Source organism: Bufo bufo, chromosome 4 (genome assembly GCF_905171765.1).
Source record: "Bufo bufo chromosome 4, aBufBuf1.1, whole genome shotgun sequence".
Taxonomy (NCBI): Eukaryota; Metazoa; Chordata; class Amphibia; order Anura; family Bufonidae; genus Bufo; species Bufo bufo.
This window is the reverse complement of record NC_053392.1, coordinates 581468055-581493017: the sequence shown is the minus strand read 5'-3', so window position 1 is coordinate 581493017 and position 24963 is coordinate 581468055. Positions and strand designations below refer to the sequence as shown.

General features: G+C 46.3%; 1 protein-coding gene across 3 annotated transcripts in view; it reads right to left on the bottom strand.

Annotated features, from left to right (window-relative positions):
* Positions 1–5900: 5900 nt before the first annotated feature.
* The window catches only part of TRAF5 (TNF receptor associated factor 5), a 43738-nt gene continuing 24675 nt past the window's right edge, over positions 5901–24963 (bottom strand). For 2 of the 3 annotated variants that reach the window (XM_040430383.1, XM_040430384.1), the window contains exons 4-11: positions 21293–21394; positions 20361–20525; positions 15922–15999; positions 15649–15723; positions 14118–14210; positions 13099–13236; positions 10703–10871; positions 5901–6640 (exon numbers count right to left, since the gene is read on the bottom strand). In XM_040430383.1, the coding sequence (XP_040286317.1) occupies positions 6060–6640; positions 10703–10871; positions 13099–13236; positions 14118–14210; positions 15649–15723; positions 15922–15999; positions 20361–20525; positions 21293–21394 (1401 nt within the window). In that variant the 3' untranslated portion in view covers positions 5901–6059. The remainder of the gene's footprint in view (positions 6641–10702; positions 10872–13098; positions 13237–14117; positions 14211–15648; positions 15724–15921; positions 16000–20360; positions 20526–21292; positions 21395–24963) is intronic. The other variant, XM_040430385.1, reaches the window with a different exon arrangement.

Genomic DNA, 24963 nt, shown 5'->3' with positions numbered 1-24963 from the left:
TTAAGCTTAAGCAGCTTGGGGGCAGCACAGAGTGTTTAAGCACAGATATTTTCATTATACACGATAAGGTTTCCAACTGTTTGTGATCAGTAGCTGCTGGGAAATTACCAGTCTGATAACCGTTATGATGGTGCAGGATTGCTGATATACTTTCACTGTACTATTTCTGCTCACAGAGCCCCCATAACATTAGCAGCCACACAATACATTTACCTTTTACCCCTCCACTGCACAAACCCTGGTCAGCTGTATCAACCAACATCCATCTGGCGTGCCGAAGCCTCCTCACCGCTCACAGTGTCGTACATTGGATAGCGGCTGCACTTCACTTAAATGGGACTGAGATGCACCTAGGCCACTTAACGAGCTAGGAAAAGGCCTAAGTGCTCACATTGAGCTACGACCTCTTTCAGTAGCCGATTGGTGGATGTCCTGGGAGCCGGACCCCCTGCCGATCTGATACTGATGACCTACCCTGAGGATAGGTCATCAATATCAAATTCCCATATAACCCCTTTAATGCCTTTACTACCTGCGGGTTTGGGACAATGGCACATATTTGGGCCAAAAAAGAAGGTATAATATAGAATCTTTATTAAGAATTAAAATAGACATGATAAAAGACATATATAAATTGTCATTGACAAGCACACACCACAGGGGTATGTCATATTGGGGTCAGATGTAGCAAACAAATAAGGAATACCGTAAATAGGGGGAATGGCATAGATAAGACCGTATGCCAATTGGCACCCCCACACTAAATACAAATATGAACCCTGCGATCAGTAAAATACAGACCCAAAATGGCACCTCCAAAGACAACCCGACACGTGTTTCGCATCAGCTTCCTTCTGAGGAAATGCATGTCCTTGGAGGTGCCATTTTGGGTCTGTATTTTACTGATCGCAGGGTTCATATTTGTATTTAGTGTGGGGGTGCCAATTGGCATACGGTCTTATCTATGCCATTCCCCCTATTTACGGTATTCCTTATTTGTTTGCTACATCTGACCCCAATATGACATACCCCTGTGGTGTGTGCTTGTCAATGACCATTTATATATGTCTTTTATCATGTCTATTTTAATTCTTAATAAAGATTCTATATTTTTTCGATAGTTTGATATTGCGTTCACAGTGTGCTTTAGTTATCTTCTATAGGCGTTATTCCTTCTCCCAGCACCTGAAATTTAATTGTTGTTTGGTGACTTTTTGCCCACTTTTGATAGGTATTGTGTCCAAAAAACAAGGTGCAACTTGTTCCAGAATTCTGGCGCAGGGGGTCTTCGTAAATGTGGAACAATATTCACACTTTTGACACGCACACAAACCCTGAAAAATAACATAAAAACCACACTTCCATACCATATACAGGTCCTTCTCAAAAAATTAGCATATTGTGATAAAGTTCATTATTTTCTGTACTGTACTGATAAACATTAGACTTTCATATATTTTAGATTCATTACACACAACTGAAGTAGTTCAAGCCTTTTCTTGTTTTAATATTGATGATTTTGGCATACAGCTCATGAAAACCCAAAATTCCTATCTCAAAAAATTAGCATATTTCATCCGACCAATAAAAGAAAAGTGTTTTTAATACAAAAAAAGTCAACCTTCAAATAATTAAGTTCAGTTATGCACTCAATACTTGGTCGGGAATCCTTTTGCAGAAATGACTGCTTCAATGCGGCGTGGCATGGAGGCAATCAGCCTGTGGCACTGCTGAGGTGTTATGGAGGCCCAGGATGCTTCGATAGCGGCCTTAAGCTCATCCAGAGTGTTGGGTCTTGCATCTCTCAACTTTCTCTTCCCAATATCCCACAGATTCTCTATGGGGTTCAGGTCAGGAGAGTTGGCAGGCCAATTGAGCACAGTAATACCATGGTCAGTAAACCATTTACCAGTGGTTTTGGCACTGTGAGCAGGTGCCAGGTCGTGCTGAAAAATGAAATCTTCATCTCCATAAAGCTTTTCAGCAGATGGAAACATGAAGTGCTCCAAAATCTCCTGATAGCTAGCTGCATTGACCCTGCCCTTGATAAAACACAGTGGACCAACACCAGCAGCTGACATGGCACCCCAGACCATCACTGACTGTGGGTACTTGACACTGGACTTCAGGCATTTCCCTCTCCCCAGTCTTCCTCCAGACTCTGGCACCTTGATTTCCGAATGACATGCAAAATTTGCTTTCATCCGAAAAAAGTACTTTGGACCACTGAGCAACAGTCCAGTGCTGCTTCTCTGTAGCCCAGGTCAGGCGCTTCTGCCGCTGTTTCTGGTTCAAAAGTGGCTTGACCTGGGGAATGCGGCACCTGTAGCCCATTTCCTGCACACGCCTGTACACGGTGGCTCTGGATGTTTCTACTCCAGACTCAGTTCACTGCTTCCGCAGGTCCCCCAAGGTCTGGAATCGGTCCTTCTCCACAATCTTCCTCAGGGTCCGGTCACCTCTTCTCGTTGTGCAGTGTTTTCTGCCACACTTTTCCCTTCCCACAGACTTCCCACTGAGGTGCCTTGATACAGCACTCTGTGAACAGCCTATTCGTTCAGAAATTTCTTTCTGTGTCTTACCCTCTTGCTTGAGGGTGTCAATGATGGCCTTCTGGACAGCAGTCAGGTCGGCAGTCTTACCCATGATTGCGGTTTTGAGTAATGAACCAGGCTGGGAGTTTTTAAAAGCCTCAGGAATCTTTTGCAGGTGTTTAGCGTTAATTAGTTGATTCAGATGATTAGGTTAATAGCTCGTTTAGAGAACCTTTTCATGATATGCTAATTTTTTGAGATAGGAATTTTGGGTTTTCATGAGCTGTATGCCAAAATCATCAATATTAAAACAAGAAAAGGCTTGAACTACTTCAGTTGTGTGTAATGAATCTAAAATATATGAAAGTCTAATGTTTATCAGTACATTACAGAAAATAATGAACTTTATCACAATATGCTAATTTTTTGAGAAGGACCTGTATTGTAGAAAGGTACACACCTGGTGAAAATGCCTCCAAGTACTTTATGTGCACCTTCATGCAATTTTACTTCAAAATGTAACAAAACAAAAAAAAAAAAGTACATGAAACTTCATTTTGGAGGATAAGGCGAGAAATAATTGCTAAAAGGCGACAAACTGCTCTGCGATCTTCTCACTCCTTGAGTAGGACCTTTCCTCTAAGGGCTCATGCACACAAACATGTGCCAGCCATGCCCGTATTGTGGCCCACAATATAAGGGCACCGGCCATGTATGCACTTGAATGGGTCTGCAATCCGGGAGGCACGGAGCGAAAGGCCACAGAAGCAATACGGAGTGTGGCAATTTGGTCCGTGCCTCCGCACTGCAAAAAAAAATAGAACATGCTCTATTTATTTGCGGTGCGGACGGATCGCGGACCCATTTAAAGTGAATGGGTCTGTATCAGTCAGCACCGGCCACATGCATTTGGACCGCAATCTGCGATCCCCTTTGCGCGGCACACATTGACCCTAAATGTGACAGTCAGAGCGTACATATAGTTTCTGATTGATAAAGGAGGTGATAACATGAAGATAAGTTTCTCCCACTCCTCCTTGGAAGGTTGTACAGTGGTGACAGAGTGGGGGGTAATTTATTATGGACCACTATGCCTAAAACTTTGCACAGCCACAGTTTGACTTTTCAAATGCCCATGCTCGTAAATTTAGGTGCACACAGCGTCTGTACGCCGCCCTAGTCACTGGGGAGTGGTGGAGGTGTACCCATTAGCCCTGGCAAATTCTCAAGCACTTTCTGCAGGACCGCAGTGGGTAGCAAAGACAGATAAATGACCCCCAATATATTCACATGAACGAAAATACACGTCTGAAAAATTTGCCATGCATTTACCCATGATTCCACGGGAGAGATCTGAGTGTGACCCTTTTATTTCTGCTGTGGATCTACAGCTGGAACTGGAAACAATGAGATGCATATCTGATGCAGTTTTCGCCACAATACGTGCTGAAATTTCAGTGAAATTTAGGCCCTGTGAACATGCCCCAACAGCTGTGATCTTTCTTTCCCTCCCCTATATAAACACAGAACCAGGAAGTAAAACTTTTCATCTTGTTCCTCGACTTGAAAAAAGCACCGCACCTGATATTTTCAGCTTCAAAGGGGTTCTTAAGGATTTTACAATTGATGACCTATCCCTACGAATTGGTGTTGGTCCAACATTTCGCTAATCAGCTGTTGGGAAGAGGCTCTGGTGCTGGAACTACATCACTCCGTCCATTGTGTAGTGGACAGAGCTGGTTACTTCTCATTGAAGTGAATGCTGCAGTAAGGCTACTTTCACACTAGCGTTGTTTTAATCCGGCGTTCAATTCCGACACCGGAACTGCCCGCCGGATCCGGAAAAACGTGTGAAAACGGATTACATTTGAATCCTGATCAGGATTTTGATCACAATGAAAAAATGCATTGGAAAAAACGGATCCGCCATATATGGACTTTAACTTTTTTTTCACATTTTTCGGGTTTAACATGCAAAAGCCGGATCCAGTTTGACTGAACACACGGCGCCGGATCCGGCGATAATGCAAGTCAATGGGAAAAAGGCCTGATCCGGCGTTCAGTCAAAGTGTTCAGGATTTTTGGCCGGAGGTAAAAATACTGCATGCTACGTTTTTCTGAAAAGCCTGATCAGTCAAAAAGACTGAACTGAAGACATCCTGAAGGACGGACTCTCCATTCAGAATGCATGGGGATAAAACTGATCAGTTCTTTTCCGGATTTGAGCCCCTAGGACGGAACTCAGCGCCGGAAAAGAAAAACGCTAGTGTGAAAGTACCCTAACCAGAACCATCCACCACACAATGGATGGAGCTGTTTAGTTCCAGTGTCTGAGCTATTCCCGAATAGCTGATCAGTGTTGGACTTGTGCTTGATCCTGAGAATAGGTCATCAGTTGTTAAATTCTGGAGATCCCCTTTAAGTCTAGCTTCTTACCTGCGGCGGAGGTTCCATTAAGGCCCCTTTCACACGGGCAAGATTTCCGCGCGGGTGCAATGCGTGAGGTGAACGCATTGCACCCGCACTGAATCTGGACCCATTTATTTCTATGGGGCTGTGCACATGAGCGGTGATTTTCACGCATAACTTGTGCGTTGCGTGAAAATCGCAGCATGCTCCTCTTTGTGCGTTTTTCACGTAACGCATGCCCCATAGAAATGAATGGGGCTGCGTGAAAATCGCAAGCATCCGCAAGCAAGTGCGGATGCAGTGCAATTTTCACGCACGGTTGCTAGGTGACGATTGGGATGAGGACCCGATCATTATTAATTTCCCTTCTAACATGGTTAAGGGAAAATAATAGCATTCTTAATACAGAATGCATAGTACAATAAGGCTGGAGGGGTTAAAAAAAATAATAGTTTAACTCGCCTTAATCCACTTGTTCGCGCAGCCGGCATCCCTTCTGTCTTCCTCTGTGAGGAAAAGGACCTATGATGACGTCACTACGCTCATCACATGATCCATCACCGACTGCAATTGGGTACCTACTTGCGCGGGTTTGCCGCAATGCACCGGGACGCATGCGGACACGCTCGTGTGAAAGAGGCCTAAGAGCTTTAGTTACAGATTCTGGCAATGGACCCTATTATAGTGAATAAGGTCCACTGAGCGCCATTGGGGTTTGTCATATGCCGGATCTGGCACTTTTCATTTTTCTTTCCGCTCAGCAGGTGTGAACCTAGCCTTATTCTGGCATCGTTTGACAGCTAATATTCTGGGCCTCAAAACGATACCAGAATCCAAGCTTGGCTACCTATGTCATTGGCAATGAAAAGGTTAAACAAATGTCCGTAAGGAACCCCCGACCAGCTTCTATGGACCCCCAGCAGGGCACTGATTTCGAGACAAGTATATCCATAGAAGCTTAGTAAAATAATTTATTTAAAAAGAAAAAAAACTATTACACTTGCTCCATATAAGACATTTACAAGCTCTTCTCGGAGATAATTTACATCACAAAAAAGGGGAAAAAAAACCTATAAAACAACAAAACAAAAAAAGAACCCAAAAGTTCAGGATTCTTCAAAGCTCCTCAAGGTCTGTAAGGTCGACCGCTACTTTAATAAATATTGTGTCGTCTTTAATGTAGCAGGCATTCCTTGGGTTCTCCAGCTGTGTGTGCGAGACAAAGCGTGGACACCCGGAGGCGATATTCATCTCCCCTTCGGGTCTCTTAAAGCTGCTACTGTGAGGGTCGGCCTTGAAGACGTCTATGATATGGTTCTTTTTTCCGCTTTGGTCAATCAACATTAAGGTGACCTTTTGCTTGAACGGCCAAGACAGTAGTGAGTCAAACTCTCCTCTCATGACCACGAAATACAAGGATAAAAAGGACCCCTTCCCCGAGCCGTCACCGTTCAGGTAGGCCCGAGCGCAGAGGCGGTAACCACAGCGGCTGGTGTAGAAGTGTTGGCTGTAGATGGAGACCACACGACCTTCCACTGCCTCCTTCTTCTTTCGTTCATAGTCTGTGATTTTCCAGATGAGTTTTCCATTGTAACAGGTACCTTCCAGGAGCCTAAAGCGTTCCTCATTGCTGCTCAGCTGTGCCTTGTGGATATTTATCTGGACGTCATGTTTGCTGAATTGTCCTTCAAGGATATCTGAAGAAAAGGTAAGGATGTAAGAGGCAGAGGATTGTGAGGACCTTCTGTAAGTAGAAAATTGACTTCAAAATACCCAATAGAAAAGCTTTCCAACCAAACCAATATATACTATACGTATTATGGTCTCAACACCCGGACCTCTTGTGGTTATGTGGGATCAAACGTGGATTCACAAAGGGTGTAGTGGGCATAATGCAGATGCAAAATTCGGCCACATTTGGGCTCATGCACACGAGCGTGTGTGCCCCATGCCGTATTGCAGACCGCACACATGGGTCCGCAATATATGGGCTCCGGCCCCGTGCACTTTGTATCATGGATGTGGACCCACTGACTTGAATAGGTCCACAATCCGCAAGATACGGAGCGGTGGCTCGGTTCTGAAGCCCACGGAAGGACTCCGAAGTGTTCTGTGGGATTTCAGTCCATGCCTCAGCACCGCAAGAAAATAGAACATATCCTATATTTATTTTTGGACCACCTGCAAACAGCATGCACGCGGACTGTGCCCGCGCATTGCGGACCACTATTTGCAGGCATGGGGCACACGCTTGTGTGCATGAGCCCTAGAATGAACATTAGGCCTCATTGTGATGGCTGTAATGCAGCTGCCTTTTAGCATCTGTGCTTCAGATATAAGAGCCGGACTTTGTACACCACAGATGAACTGAATTTAGAATATCATAGAAGTCCCAGACCTTGATGGTCCAAGTGAGTCAAACTTAGAATATCATAGAAGAACAGAGCCCCATGGTCCAAGTGAACTGAACTTAGAATATCACAGAAGACCCAGACCCCCCCCCCCCCCATTTATTAGATCACTATAGAACCCTGCAGTGATCTATAGTCCGTTTATTGGAACCACGGGTGGTCCGGGGCTTGTGGCTGTAATTTGGATGCTAAAATGAGCCATCTGAATAATGCCCTGAAGTTAGGCCAGAAGCCAAAGTTTAATTGAAGTGGCATTCCGGTTAGAGAAAGTTGTCCCCTATCCACAGAATAGAGGAGAACTATTTAATCGGTGGGGGTCATACTGCTGGCAATGGCTCGGCTATGTCCGGCAGCCCCATAGAAGTGAATGGAGCAGTGGCCGTGCTTGCGAAACGTTTTTGGCTGCCATTTTGAAATCCAATGAATTCAGCTCAGATTTTTCTAATGGGAAAGGGGTCACGTGATATATATCAGTCTTGGCTATAATTTACTCGGAAACACACCTGAGGTGTCAGTTTTTGACGCGAGGTCAAAGTTTTCTAAAGTGCTTTACATGATGTGTTTGAGGTGTGCACCATTCTGCCGGATGGACATGGTTAAACAATTACTCCAGTCTAGGATTCGCCATTTCAGGTGAGCCATACGCTGGTGGACACATTGAACGCGTCATGTAAAGGAAATGACACCAGATAAAAGGGTGTGTCCAGACTTTCTCCTCACTCTGTATATGGGAAGCTTAAAATGCGTATGTTGAAGAAGTGGAAACACGGGGAGAATGTCTCTTCACAGCTTCCCCTCTAACATATCTGTATATGGAACCCATAAGGCTACCTGCACATGTTGTATATTACGCATTGAGGGTCATTTACTAACGGATATACGCCCCTTTTTGGAGTATATCTGTTGCAGATTGCGGCACAAAAGTTATTTGCGCTGCAATCTGCGACTTTTCTCCACCTAGGCCAGGTCTAAAAATGGAGGTGTGGGTAAGGGCGGGCCGGCAGGCCTGTCTCATTTATCATTTTCTATGCCGGTTTTAGAATGGAAAACTGAGATCTGCGGCAAAAAGGCATCAAAACCGCTGATAAATAGTGTGGATTTCTTGCAGATTTTCTGCACACAAATCTGCTCTGTGTGCAGGCACCCTAAGGCTAGAGTCGACGTGCAGAAATTCCACATGTGTTACTGGCAGTTTAGGTGCGGATTTGATGCGGTTTTGCTGCAGATCTCACCCTTGCATTGAAAAAGGTGAAATCACCACAAATCACATAAACAGTTGACATGCTGTGGATTTCAAAACCTGCACAGAAGAAAAAAGCAAAGTGTAGATGAGCCATGTCTAATCTCATTCACTTTGCTGATACTTTATTACGCTCAGAAAAAACATGTGTAATGCGCAACAGGTGCAGGTAGCCTTAGGGCTGTTTCACACGAGGGAGTCCATTGCGGGAATCGTGCACCGTGTGTGAGCATTATCCGTTCTGGACTTGCAGGAGCGCATTATCATGATTAAGGCTCCATTCACACGTCAGTATTTTTACCTTTCCAGATAAACGTTCCTTTTTTTTGCGGATCCGTTTTTCAGTACAACCGTTTTTTCACTAAAGTGCTTCCGAATCCGTTCCGTGTTTCCATAATCCGTTTTTTTTTCCATCCATTTTCCTGTCAACGGATGACATTCGGATGGTTTTGTGCATGTCATCCGCATTTATGCGGATCCATTGACTTGAATGGACAACGGACCCGAAAAACGGACAGAAAGTAGGACAAGCTTAATTATTTTTTAGGATCCGCATACTCTAAAATAGGAAAACGCAACGGATTCTGTGATTCGGACAGCAGTATGATTGGTGTCCACATTTTTGCAGAGGCTATTGAAATTAATGGATCCGAAAAAACGTTCCGATTTAAATCGGAACGGAAAGTTATAACGGACCCTTATAATGCTGTGTGCCTCTGCTTTACCTTACACTTAGCCCTCCTTCACACGGGCGAGTTTTCCGCGCAGGTGCAATGCATGAGGTGAACGCATTGCACCCGCACTGAATCCGGACCCATTCACTTCTATGGGGCTGTGCACATGAGCATTGATTTTCACGCATCACTTGTGCGTTGCATGAAAATCGCAGCATGCTCTATTTTGTGCGTTTTTCACGCAAAGCATTCCCCATAGAAATGAATCGGGCTGCGTGAAAATCGCAAGCATCCGCAAGCAAGTGCGGATGCGGTGCAATTTTCACGCACGGTTGCTAGGTGACGATTGGGATGAGGACCCGATCATTATTATTTTCCCTTATAACATGGTTCTAAGGGAAAATAATAGCATTCTTAATACAGAATGCTTAGTACAATAGGGCTGGAGGGATTTAAAAAAAATAATATATATCATTTTTTTAACTCACCTTAATCCACTTGTTCGCGCAGCCCGTCTTCTCTTCTTTCTTCAGGACCTGGGTAAAGGACATGTGGTAACGTCACTGCGCTCATCACATGGTCCATCACCATGGTGATGGACCATGTGATGAGCGCAGTGACGTCATCAAAGGTCCTTTTCTCCCAGGTCATCAAAGAAGAAGAGAAGCCGGGCAGTGCGAACAAGTGGCGAGGTGAGTTTAATTTTAATTTTATTTTTTTAACCCCTCTATACCTTATTTACTTAGCATTCTGTATTAAGAATGCTATTATTTTCCCTTATAACCATGTTATAAGGGAAAATAATAAAATCTACAGAACACCTAACCCAAACACGAACTTCAGTGAAGAAGTCTGGGTTGGGTCTGGGTACCACATGACGATTTTTCCCGCAACGCACCCGCATCTTTTTCTGCACGTCACCCGCAACGCCCGTGTAAAAGGAGCCTTACAGAATTATACTGACAACTTTACGTCACTATGATTCTGTAGCAGTAAGGTCAAGCAGAGACGCACAGCATTATAAATCATGCGCTCCTGCAAGTCCAAACCAGAAGATCACGCTCACACACGGAGCGTAACTCCTGCCATGGACTCGCTTGTGTGAAACAGCCCTTAGAGTATATTCACACAATGGATTTAGAAACCAGGCTGAAAATAATCAGTGCAGAATCTGCGCAGTTTTAGTGCATTTTTTTCAGCTTACCATTCATTTAAATGGGAGAATCTGTGCGGATGCAGCCCAAGATGGAGCACGCTGCTTCTTTTTGCAGTTTTTTTTCAGTGGGGAAAAAAAGAAGCAAGTTTCTGTCTCCCATTGAAATGAATGGGAGGCTTTTTAGAGGCATTTTTTGGTGTGGAAAAGCGTGAAAAACGACTCCAATTTTTTTTTGGTGTGAACGGGCCCTAACAGTGTAGATACCACATGGAACATACCTAATTGGTCTTTAAAGCATTCCATAGAGGACACCTTTTGCTTGATGCCCTCAATAACCTCCATAAGTGGCCTAAGGTCCTGTCGGCTCTGTTCTTCACTGATCAATTGCACCAGCTGCATGACCTGCTCCTCCAGCCAGGACACCTTCTCCATATAACTGGCCAAAGACTAAGGAAGGATACGATTAGTCATGCACAATATAAAAATGTATGATTTTTGTCTTACCTGTAAAATCCTTTTCTCGCTGAGTTCATTGGGGGACACAGAAGACCATTGGTATATCTGCTGCCACTAGGAGGCGACACTAGGCAAAAAAGATGGGTCCGAACCAAGAACCGGAGGGACCCATCAAGGAGAGTCAGCAATGTACTTACGGGGTGGGAGCTGTGTCCCCCAATGAACTCAGGTAAGCACAAAAAATCCTATTTTCTCGCTCGTATCACTAGGGGACACAGAAGACCATGGGACGTTAAAGAGCAGTACCATGGGGAGGGAACAAGACCAGAACGAATCCAAGGCAGGTCATAAGGCCCCGCACAGAAATGCAGGGGAAGGACACCCCAAGAACCCTGAAAAGGGACAGGAACAACCATGCCCAGGAAGGCCAGCCAGAGAGCGGCTGAATACGCAGAGGCTACGGCTGGGCAGAAGTAACAGCCCAGGGAAGATAAGTCACGGCTTAGGAGACTTCAGAAGAAGTGGAGAGCACACAGCATATCCACAAGAATGAAAACAAGTCAGTCACCAGAACAAACAGAGTGACTGCGGAAGGTACCGGAGAGAGAAACATAGCCCGGATCCAGAAGACTTCTGAGGAGGTGATACCCAAGGATCAGAACCCCAGGGGAAAAAAAATCATCCTAGAGTCATCAACAGTCACAACATGGCCTGAGAAGAAAAAATGGGCGACTTTTACGAAAGCTGGTAATAGGCAGCGTGCGAAGGAGCGGTGTAAAAAAAGAACCCACTCAGAGGAATACTGATTGGAAGAAGACAAACTGAAAATAACGTCTGGATATCAAGGGCCAGAGAACTACAGATGTGACAAAGCTTGCCCCCCTCCATGGAGGAAGAATTAGGGGTGCTAGAAGGCAAACAAAAAAAAATACTATACCAGGCTGCCAGAAGAGAAGAAAACTCCAGCGGGACCATGACAATGGCCCACAAGAAAAGAATTATTGAGGGAGTAAAGAAACGCAATGGGAGCAAGGCAGCGGAACTGACCCAACCCCCCCCCAAAAAAAAGGAGTGTAACTACTCCACCTATTAAAGGAGGGTAATGCTACAGGACGTATGCATCCAGCTGTAATGGCAAAGAAACTCTGCCTACAGAATGGCGGTGGGAACTAGGCCCAAAATAGGACTAGATAGAGCCGAAGGATAATAATATATAGATTTTTCACGCTCTGAAAGAACAGTTCCTGCCCCCCAATCCTCTGGAAGATGCGGCCCAATAGGCCGCAGACCCGGGGCATTGAGTACAGGCAGGGCCGACCAGGACTTCCGGTTGGGACGGCAATGCAGGGAGGGAGCCGGAGTGCCATTGGGAAACAAAGGAGGCCGGGAACAAGCGTACTGATGCGCAGAGGAAAAAAGCTGCGGCAGCCCAAGGAGACATGCGACCGCCAGGAATGCTCGCAGGGCAGACGGTGACGGGGCTGGGCACCGAAGGTGGGACCGAGGGCCGGAGAGTCACCAGGGACAGGGAAAAGGCCATGGTATGGAAGCAGAAACTGATATTCCTGTGTTCACTTAGAGAACACAGGAGAAGGGGGGCCAGCAGGGAGAGGTAGGTAATATACTTACCTAGACCGTTTCTACCAACCCCGATTCCAGCAGTGTCACCTTCCTCAGTGTGCTGCTCCTTGGGGAGGGCGGCTACACCGGTAACAGGGGGAACTTCTAGAAGAAGTAGATAAGGCGACACTGTAGCTGGCGGGTAACAGTGGATTTGAGATCCGCTGTTCCTCCTTGTCTTCCAGAGGTGGGGAACGAGCAGCAGGCTTGAGGACCCGCTGGTCTCCCCCCTCAAGTGTGGGGAAAACAGGTGGTTAGAGCCCACCTGTAGCCCAAACCTGAAAAATAAAAAGATCTTTGGCAGACCTGCAGAAAAAAATGTCTGCCTCCTACGGACACTAAGCTAAAACTGATTAGCTCAGTGTCTGCAGGAGGGGTATAGCTGAGAGGAGGAGCTAACACTTTTTTGCTTAGTGTCGCCTCCTATTGGCAGCAGCTATACCCATGGTCTTCTGTGTCCCCCAATGATACGAGCGAGAAATGACAGATTAGATAGACAGACAGACTATGATAGGTAGGTGATAGATAGATAGATAGATAGATAGATAGATAGATAGATAGATAGATACTAGGGCAAATGCTAATCTCAGTCTCTCACCTGGGCACTGGTAAGAGGACTCCCATTGCCAGCAAGTTGCACAAACTGGCGACATTCCTTTTCACACCATTTCACAGTGTTTGTCAGCTGCTGAATTTTGTTTTCTTTTTGTTCCAAATTTTGCTTTAAATCTAACATCTAAAAAATACAGAGCAGTTAGGGCTAATGCACTGAAACGTATTTTTTGTCCACATCCGATCTGCATTTATTTACGGGTCGGATGCGGACCCATTCACTGCAATGGGGCTGCAAATTATGTGGACGGCACACCGTGCAACATTCGTTGTTCCGTGGCACCCGCAAAAATATAGAACATGTCCTAGTCTTGTCCATATCCTTTTGTTCTCAGGGAAGATAAGCCACGGCCAGAGGAGTCTAGCAGTAGCTGACCACCCACTCCCTACTGAAAACATACACACACTCGGCTGAGTTGAGTGTGCGTGTGTATGGGAGGTGGGGAAGAACAGATATTGGACAAATGAACATTTGGCTGAAGGCGTATGGCCAGCTTAGTCTTCTTTCACACTCACGTTTTGACTTTCCGTTTCTGAGATCCGTCATGGGCTCTCACAAGCGGTCCAAAACAGATCAGTTTGCATTCTAAATGGAAAAGGATCCGCTCAGTTTGCATCAGTTCAGTCTCCATTCCGATTTGGAGACGGACACCAAAATGCTGCTTGCAGCGTTTTGGTGTCTGTCTGATAAAACTGAGCCAAACGGATCCGTCCTGGCACACAATGTGAGTCAATGGGGACGGATCAGTTTTCTCTGGCACAATAGAAAACTGATCCGTCCTCTATTGACTTTCAATGGTGTTCAAGACGGATCTGTTTTGGCTATGTTAAAAGATAATACAAACGGATCCGTTCTGAATGGATGCAGATGGCCGTATTATCTGAACGGATCCGTCCATGACGGATCCGCACAAAACGCAAGTGTGAAAGTAGCCTTAGGATGTTTCATGGGGGTGAGGTGAGAATAATTTCTCTGGATGGGGTGCACAAACATATGACCTTTACCTGTTTCTCGAGCTTTGTATTCCGGTTCAGTACATAAAGCATATGGTCTCTCAGAAAGGTCTCTTCATGCACTTTGAGTTTCCCTCTTTTCACCTGAAAATAATAAGACCAGGATGAGACTGGTAAGGTGGACGCACCATGGAGGACATAGGGGAAAACTATAAATCCTGGCAGGGCAGGGATGGAGAAAAAGTCAGCTGATCTCTGCATTGGTCGACGACCCCATCTTTATGGGCACTTTAGGGTGCCTTCACACGTGGCAGATAATAATCTGGTACAACACTTTTAAAGGGGTTCTCTGGGCTACAGATATGATGACCTGTCCTCAGGATAGGTCATCTATATCAGATCGGTGGCGGTCTGACACCGACAACAGACTATGCATGTTGCAATGTCTATGTCCCCGCAGGTAGGTATCTATGCTACAAACTAAGGTTTCTGGAGGTGTAGCTGAGCACAGGGGTTAAAAGGAATGATGTACATGGTGGTGCCCACCATCTATAATGCCCTCATTATGAGGTCTGTAGATTTGCTGACATTCTTGGTAGACTAAAAATCCCCACCAGTGGTCCCATCGCTCCGTCTAAACGTAACTTCAGCAGCTAAAACCCTTGGGATAAATGCACACGATCAGGATTGCGTGTGGATTTTCCGCGCAAAAATCCGCACCGTAGGTCAGGTATATTGTATTCTATGAGAATTTGAAATTCTCATGCACACAATGTGGATTTTTTCCGCTCGGATTTTGACCTACGGTGTGGCTTTTAAAATCCGCAGCATGTCAATTTATTTTATTTTTCCTGACCGGATTTTCTCCATTCTCTTCAAGGGGGGGGGGGGGGGGGGAGGGAACCACATGCGGAAAATCTGCATCAGATCCCTATGCAAATCCACACCAATTTATGTGGATTGACCTGCGGATTGTCCACACAAAAATCCAGAATTACTGGAGAAATGTCGAATTACATGACGCTCATCCAAATTAATGGGTAATCACGTAATAGATGGTTACTTCTGAGCGAGAGTCACTTTTTGCAACAGCCCGATTCCAGGGGCCTCAGGGCATACAAACCAGTGGCCCTAAAGGGACAACCCATTTTCTACAACTGTCAGGCCTCCTGCACACGTGTGCGCACTGTGGTCGTGCTGTGGCCCGCAAATTGCGGTCCGCAATGCACGAACACCGACCGTGGGGCAGCCGCAGCGGATCGCGGACCCATTCACTTCCATAAAAAGATAGGACATGTTCTATCTTTTTGCGGAACGGAAGTACGGGACGAAACCCCACGAAAGCACTCCGTAGTGCTCCCGTAGGGTTCCGTTCCATGCTTCCGTCCCACACCATTCCGCATCTCCGGATTTGCGGACCCAATGAAGTGAATGGGTCCGCATCTGTGATGTGGAATGCCCACGGAACGGCACCCGTGTATTGTGGATCCGCAAATGCGGTCCGCAATACGGCAACGGGGTGCACACGTTCGTGTGCAGGAGGCCTCAAGGGATGTAGTGGATGACTGACTGGCAGGATTACCTTCACGTAGCAGCCATAACTTGTATACGGACATTCCACTTCAGCTTCTGGACATACAGCCAGGTGGTCATCTGCCTGGAAAATGATATACGTATCATTATATTATTATTATTATTTATACATTATTTTCCTTTGTGGCTAAAAGCATAAATGGTGAGTCCCAAAGCACCATACTAATACCCCCCACACATCATTTTATGGAGGCCTGTGTACACATGAGGTCACTGGAGGCCTCGCCATGATGTCCCTGTGGACAGTATGGCCAGTGCTTACCTCCTCCCTTGGACAGGTATTGCCGCAGTTGTTGAGACATGACACTGGATATAATGGACAATACTTCAGTGTGTGAATCTGAAAGAGTTTAATGGGGTTATCCCATGATCAGACATCATTCAGTACATGACAATCTCTTTCTAACAAAGCTATAACCAGCCCTGTACCTCACATGGCTCCAGAGATCTCCCCAATCATTGCTCCAATTAGGGCTCAGTCACACAAATGTATTTTCTTTCTGTGTCCATTCCTGTTTTTTTACAGAACCATTCACTTCAATGGGTCCGCAAAAAAAACTGAAGTGCATCCCGTTTCCGTATGTCCCTTCTGCAAAAAAATAGAGCATGTCCTATTATTGTCCGCGTTACGGACAAGGATAGAACTGTTCTATTAGGGGTCGGCTGTTCCGTTCCACAAAATACAGAACGCACACAGACATCAGCCGTATTTTTTGCGGACTGCAAAATACATACGGTCGTGTGCATGAGCCAGGTGCTAGCTTGAAAAATGTAGACTTTTTTACGTGGGACAACCCCTTTAATACTGACTTATAATGCACACATTTTTTTTTATTTTAATGAAAGCTCAAGGTGCTTTCATGTTTTCTACATCCGTGCATACATATAATGTGCTAATCTTACATATGGTCAGCATGTGATGCGCAATATCGCAATACTTCATATACTGTTCTGAGGTTTACTGGTTCCCATTGAGGAGAGCCAGCTGATGTAAGGAGTCTCGTAGGAAATGGGAAACAGAATGCAAATTAGCTGTTACCTTGTAGGACAGGGATCAGCAACCTCCGGCACTCGAGATGTTCTGAAACTACAACTCCCACAATGCTCTATTCACTTCTATGCGAGTTTTGAGAACAGCCGAGCATGTTTGCATGCTGGGAGTTGTAGTTTCACAGCAGCTGGAGTGCCGAAGGTTGCTGATCCCTGTTGTAGGAGCTGGTTACTGCAGCCCATTGAAGTGAATACTGCAGTAACCAGTTCCATCCACTATACAATGGATGGCGCTGTGTAGTTCCAGCACTGACTTTTGGTGCCGGAGCTACAAGTTAACCAGCTAATCGGCGGGGGAGCGGGGTGTTGGACCCCTTTAATCTCTGCCCCAACCCGATGCACGATGGGAGTGCTATTTCAATATCAGCAAATCCTATGCTATAAAATCATGCCAATAAAAAATTCATGCGTTGCATCAGCCACTCTGATAAATAATGCAGGGCAGCAATAGGCTTACAAAGGCTCATGGGCGCTGTAATATAATGGACGTGATAATGCAGCGGGAGGGCTTGTCACAGTCGTTTCGTGCAGCAAGGATTTTTAAGGATCATACAGTACATGACAATCTCTTTCTAACAAAGCTAGAACCAGCCCTGGACCTCACAATGGATGCAGAGATCTCCCCATTCATTGTTTCCACTGCAAATGGCAGCAGTTGAAGGATGCAACTGAGCGTGTGCGTCCACCTCAGTGAGGCGGACAGAGAAATAAAATAAAGAGTAAACAGCAGGTGACGCTATACAGATAATCTCAGTGGCTAGTTTTTTTTTTAACCCAATAAAGCTTTGCTATAATTTAGATATAACTATCAGACTAGCAGGTAGAGCATCTGCTATGGTGTCCAGAAACTATGGGGGCCCCTAGCCCACTGCATATAGAATAGCACAGTGTCACGGCCTCGGTGTTGTGCGCCATGACATATAAGCCGTGCATGCTGGTTGCCATGGGCAACGCATTGTTGTCTCAGCATGTATGTGCTGTAACTTCCTGGCTGGGTGTGGCCACTTGGTTACAACTAGGCCTGAAGCCGGGATAAGGGAGCGGGCCTAGTTGTATTCTTGTATACCCACCCTATCGTACGGTGGGGAGTTTCCCCCACTCCCCATCCTGACAGTATGTCCCACTAGGTGGCCCTCAAGGACTGGGCAGATAAAACACCCAGGACAGGAGCAAGCTCCAGCACCAACAAAGGCTGGAGTACAACAGACTCCAGCCTGGCAGCCACAGGTGAATAAAACCAAGTGGCCACACCCAGCCAGGAAGTTAACCCCTCCAGCACCAGACAGGGGGGGAACCAGGAGAAGGGGAGCAAAGCACATTCATGCTGAGATAACAAACGCGTTGCCCATGGCAACCAGCATGCACGGCTAATCTGTCATGGCGCACAACACCGAGGCCGTGACACACAGGGATCAGCAACCTTCAGCATTGCAGCTGCTGCGAAACAACAACTCCCAGCATGCACACTTACTCAGCTGTTTTTGTAACTCCCAGAGAAGTGAAAGTAGGTTTGTGGGAGTTGTAGTTTCAGAGCAACAGGAGTGTCCCGGAGGTTGTTGATCCCTGAAATAACAGATTTGTGGTCGTCACCCAATGCATTCTTGGACTGGTTCTATGCATCGATCTCGGCACATTCAGTCTAGGGCTGGGCGATAGGGCCTAAAATCTATATCGCGATATAATTTGAAGCATGTGCGATATAACGATATATTGCGATATATTATTTTCTTCTCTATGTATACAAATTACATGGCCATCATCATCCATGTCCCCCAGCCAGCGCCATCAGCCCCATGCCACTGCCACCATCATCATCCATGTCCCCCAGCCAGCGCCATCAGCCCCATGCCACTGCCACCATCATCATCCATGTCCCCCAGCCAGCGCCATCAGCCCCATGCCACTGCCACCATCATCATCCATGTCCCCCAGCCAGCGCCATCAGCCCCATGCCACTGCCACCATCATCATCCATGTCCCCCAGACAGCGCCATCAGCCCCATGCCATTGCCACCATTATCCATTTCCCCCAGCCAGCGCCATCAGCCCCATGCCACTGCCACCATCATCATCCATGTCCCCCAGACAGCGCCATCAGCCCCATGCCATTGCCACCATTATCCATTTCCCCCAGCCAGCGCCATCAGCCCCATGCCATTGCCACCATCATCCATGTCCCCCAGCCAGCGCCATCAGCCCCATGCCATTGCAATTTGCAATCATCCATGTCCCCCAGCCAGCGCAATCAGCCCCATGCCATTGCCACCATCATCCATTTCCCCCAGTCAGCAGCGTCAGCCCCATGCCATTGCAATCATCCATTTCTCCCAGGCAGCAGCATCAGCCCCATGCCATTGCCACCATCATCATGTCCTCCAGCCAGCACCATCAGCCCAATGCCATTGCCAACATCATTCATTTTCCCCAGCCAGCAGCATCAGCCCCATGCCATTGCCATTTTGCCACCATCCTCATGTCCCCCAGCCAGCGCTATCAGCCCCACGCCATAGCCATCCACCTCCCCCGCCCGCCGGTAGATTCGGGCCCCTGCTAATATACTTACCTTTCCTGCAGGGTGCGCGGCTGGCTGATGGAGTCCGCAGGAGACGGACCTCGTCTTCTTCCTAGCATGTACTGGGAAGGACCTGACGTCACACACAGCGTCAGCCAGCGCGCTGACGATGTGTGTACGCAAGGCCCTGGCCAGTACAGCGCGGTGCAGAGTAGGGAGGCCACGGAGCGGTGAGTGAGAAGTTTCTTCAATTCACTACCGCTCCGTGGTTATCTATCGCGATCTGGTGATATAGAGAAAAATCTATATCGTTGCCCAAATTTATATCGTTCATATCGCCCACCCCTAATTCAGCCTGGTATTTTATTGCTCAGAACAATACAAGAAATGTGCAGTGGCATCAATCATGAGTGCCATGTGGATTCAAACCCATAGTTTATGCTTTTCACTGGAGCTTCTCTATAATAAGCATGCAGAGATCTGTCTACAGTTTGCTCCCCCTAGTGGTGGCCTTGTTCTGCGGAAATTCAGCAAATGCGCATCTCAGAGCTGAAAACCCTAGTACAATATAATGTATTATAATCAGTGAAAACTGGGACGATGGTTTGTATCCTACAGAGATACAGTAACAACACTTTATATATGCAGTTTCACAGTGGCTTTTCCTTAAAGGGGTTGTCTTGCTAAGATATGCCACCAATGTCAGATATAACGAGCCTGAAAATGAAGGAGTGCATCCCGCGCAAGCGTGGCCATCCTCCATTTACTTTGATGGGAGTTCCAAAAGTAGCCAAGCACTGGCTCAGCTATTTCCGGCAGTCCAATAAAAGTGAATGAAGAGGTGGTCATGCATGTGCGGTGCACTCTCTATTCACTTCTATGGAACGGCTATATTCAGAACTACCATAGAAGTGAGCGGAGAGCATGTTGTGTCGGTGTGCTCTCCTTCGCTTCGGGGCGCCATTCTGGAGATAGATGTGGGTCCCACCTTTAAGACCAGCACCTATCTGACACTGGTGCCAGATGTCACACCCCCTTTGAAGGAGAAGTTCTAGATCAAATTTATACATCACAATTTTTACGAAAAAGCAGTGGAGTGCGGTGGAACCTATACGGGACTGTGTCCGGTGTCATCGTACCTGCAGATCGATAGAGGTCATGCTTTTCTTGCAGTAGGTGCAGGTCTCGTCTCTCAGCTCACACTGTGTCGTCAGGTGACTCTCCAAGTCTTTGCGGATCACCTTGTCGTGGCAGCCGGGGTTGCTGCACATGATCTCTTCATACAGACACTGCCCGAGATGATCCTGTCAGGGAAGGAGCATTCATTTATAACTCTTATGTGGACAGATGACCTGAACTTTCATATAACCCTGAGAGGCAAAGAGAGCAGCGCCCAATCAGATAGGATTTGTGTGCCCAATACCCCTAGTGATGGCGCATTTAAAGAAGACCCTTCACCTCTCCGGATGTGTCCGTTTTAGTAATTACTGGCTTCCCCCATGTCATAAGAATCTATTATTAGAACTATGTTGTGCCAACCCTCCAGCAGTCTGCAATAATGGTCCAACTGGGTGTTACCAGTTGGGCATATTTTCCTGCACATTCTGACACTATCTAATCAGTGCTGCCAGTGTCAGACTGTGCAGGGACACCCCCCCTAACTGGTAACATTGGTGAGTGCTCCAGAACAGGCACAGCTCAGTACACGGTACATCCATTCACTTAAAGGAGTTGTATCATCTCAAGTATTGGTGGCATATCTCTAGGATACGCCACCAATGTCTGAGAGGTGGCACCTGCAGCTACCTCTAAAATGGGGTCTGGCAAAGTGAAGGAGAGCGGACTACGCATGCGTGGCTGCCCTCCATTCATTTCCAGAGGTGGGATCTGCACCTATGAGACATTGGTGGCATGTCCTAGCGATATGCCCCCAGTGCTTGAGATGACACAACCCCTTTAAAAATAGGCATTCTCAGCCACTAGCCAGTGCGCAGCACCCCATCCAAACAGCGGATCGTTGAGTAGGCCTGGATATTACAGTCCTGGAAATACCCTTTAAGTAACCATGTACCTGGAACCTCCCCAGGGCTACCTTCACGTCACAGTCGGGGGCATTTCGGCAATATACTAGTAGATTCAGGACTTCCCTTTTACAGCAATTGTCTTTAAAGATCTAGAAAAGAAGATAAACAATGTACAGTGACGTCGAGGTCCAGAGAAAAATCACTCAACAGCGTAATGGACAATGGAAACAAGGAGAATGGAAAATGCACACAGATTATTATCTCAGCTATAGAGATTTTATCATTGCTGTCTGCATTAAAGGGGTTGTCTCATAAGAAAAATCTTCAGCAAGCTACAATACACGAGAACACAGCATGGAAATGTAGCAGAAAAGGGCTGCTCGGAAAATGGGCATGCTTCCGACTTTCAAATGCTCATTATCCACAGTGAAAAAAATGTGGATAAAGACTAAAAAGGCTCCTTAAAAGTATATCAAGCCCCCCCCCCCTTCCGACAATGATATGTACTGTATTTTTCAACTCATAAGACACACTTTCCCCTGCGTCTTATGGGGTGAATACTAATAAGCGCTCATTAGTACAGGATAACCGGGAAGCGGTGAATGCAGTGCTCCCCTGGGCTCTGTACTCACTGCTTTCTGGTCCTCTGCCGTCGGCTGTGCTGGCTCTGTGACCTCATGCTGTGCGCGTTGGGTTACAGCACAGCCGACGGCAGAAAGAAGAGAGAGCGCTGGAGGGGAGGAGCGGCGGTGTCCGGAGCAAGAGACGTAAGGGGATTTTTTATTTTATGTGATCTGGGGCTGGGGGCTGATGAAATGAGGCTGGGGGTTGATGAAATAAGGCTGGGGGCCGATATGAGGTCTGAATGTGGGGTCTTTTTTACATTGGGGCTCTTATCTGAGGTCTGATTGGGGGTCATTCACATTGGGGTCTGAGCTGAGGTATGATTAAAGGGGTTGTCCTTATTTTTTGTTCTTTGTATGTTTCTAACTAGGAAAATGTAAGGACTTTACAATTCACTTACTTTATCTCCAGTGGCTGGTTTCTCAGATCTCACTGAGGGTCACATGACCTGTGATGTCAGCCTCTCTCCCTGCTCTGATGATGTTTTGTGCACAAGCCTGAGAGAGCAGAGATGTGTCTGTACACCAGACTACCGTGCTGGCCATGCCCCCCTGCACTGCCGCTGCTGCTGTCTGCTCTCTCCCTGGATTCTTGAGGAAAAACATTAACCCCTTCAGCTGCACAGATTCAGGGCTGAAGGCTTTACTGAGTAGCTGCAGGCAGTGAGGAGACAAATGGTGGGCACAGGAGCTGACAGAGAAGTTCTGCAGAGCATTGCACAAGAACAGGTAGGGGGAAGATCCTGTGTGTATCAGCAGTGTCATTGTACAGCTGGGACTTGTAGTCCTACACATACAACATGCTGCTGAGTATCCCAGAAGGCAGACATGTCACTCAGGGCAGACTTATTCAGTCCCTTAGCAGAGCAGGGGGAGGGGCAGAGATTGTTGTTATTGCAGGTAAACAAAGGGACAGAAGAGAACTAGGGAAATGAGGAAATATATAGTTTTTTGCCTAAAACTTGCTTAGTTTAGTTATATATTGCTGCCCATCAGATTTACAGTGCTATATATTTTTTTTCATAACTCGGACAACCCCTTTAAGGGTCTTATTAACATTGGGAGTCTCATTGGGGCTGTGAGCGGAGGTCTAATGAATTTTTTTTTTATTATCCTCCTGCGCCGCGGCCGTACCTATCTTCAATCGGCGCAGGCGCACTGAGAGGCGGCCAGTCACTCGGCCGCTTCATCCTCAATGCGCCTGCGCCGGGTGTAGATGTGACGTCATCGGCGCAGGCGCATTGAGGATGAAGCGGCCGAGTGAGTGGCCGCCTCTCAGTGCGCCTGCGCCGATTGAAGATAGGTACGGCCGCGGCGCAGGCGCCAGATATTGAATCAAAACAGGCAGGGCCAGCGGAGAAAGATCCCGTCCGCTGGCCCTGTCAATCAACAAGCAGAGGGGGCGTCATTACCATCGGAGGATGCGGCTGCTACCAGCAAGTAGCCGCCCTACTTGCTGGTAGCAAGGTAATTTACATATTATAAAAATAGGGTTTTAGCAAATTCTACTGAACCAAAATTCTTATTTTACTTATGTATGGATAAATCGCAGTGTAGGGGTTATTATTAAGCAAAAAAAATGGTTTAGTGGGCTGACAGAAGCCCTTTAATTCTAGTAGAAGGAATGAACGGGGAGATCTCTGGACCATGTGAGGTACAGGGCAGGTTCTAGCTTTGTTAGAAAGAGATTGTCACGTGCTACATGATGACTGATTTTCATTTTTTAGATCAATCATGGAAAAAACCCCTTTAGGCAATTTTGTAAATACCCACTTCTTGCCTTACCAACTGTTAGAGCCTATATGACACTCCAGAGTAGCATTCCCAATTCTGCAAGTCATTGGAAACAGTCAACAATATTGTTGACAGACACACCGGCCAACATTTAACTCAGGATCAGTACAGGATAAGTAATGTTATGTATGTACACAGTGACTGCACCAGCAGAATAGTGAGTGCAGCTCTGGTGTATAATACAGGATGTAACTCAGGATCAGTACAGGATAAGTAATGTAATGTATGTACACAGTGACTCCACCATCAGAATAGTGAGTGCAGCTCTGAAGTATAATACAGGATGTAATTAAGGATCAGTAGAGGATAAGTAATGTAATGTATGTACACAGTGACTGCACCAGCAGAATAGTGAGTGCAGCTCTGAAGTATAATACAGGATGTAACTTAGGATCAGTACAGGATAAGTAATGTAATGTATATACACAGTGACTGCACCAGCAGAATAGTGAGTGCAGCTCTGGAGGAGAATACAGGAGGTAACTCGGGATCAGTACAGGATAAGTAATGTAATGTATGTACACAGTGACTGCACCAGCAGAATAGTGAGTGCAGCTCTGGAGTATAATGCAGGATGTAACTCAGGATCAGTACAGGATAAGTAATGTATGTACACAGTGGCTCCACCAGCAGAATAGTGAGTGCAGCTCTGGAGGAGAATACAGGAGGTAACTCGGGATCAGTACAGGATAAGTAATGTAATGTATGTACATAGTGACTCCACCAGCAGAATAGTGAGTGCAGCTCTGGTGTATAATACAGGATTTAACTCAGGATCAGTACAGGATAAGTAATGTATGTACACAGTGACTTCACCAGCAGAGTCAACTCCTGAGGGTTAGACGTATTGTAGCAGATGAAGAGAAATTGCAAATTAGAGTTGAGGAGATGTGTGCCAGATTTTTGCAGCGAGGATTTCCGGATGGCCTCCTGCGTAGACTTGGCACACAAATATTGTCAAGTAAGAAGGAAAGTAGAGAAAAAGAAAAAAAAAAGAAGAAAGATAAAGGCATGCGCATATCTTTTGTTTCCACATTTGGTGGATTGAGCCCCAAGTTAACACAAATTTTGAGACAGGATTGGGTTATGTTGGAGAAGGGTTGTCTGGAGTCAAGGAGTTTAAAGAGAAGCCCCTAATGTCCTATAGGATGAATAGAAACTTGAAAGATAGACTAATAAAATCAGATATTGGGCCTCTAAGGAAAGATGGACAGACATTCCTTAGGACACCTAAAAAAGGAAATTTTCCATTGTGTGGGATGTTGTAACTGGAAATATGTTGAAAGCCGACACATTCGCCC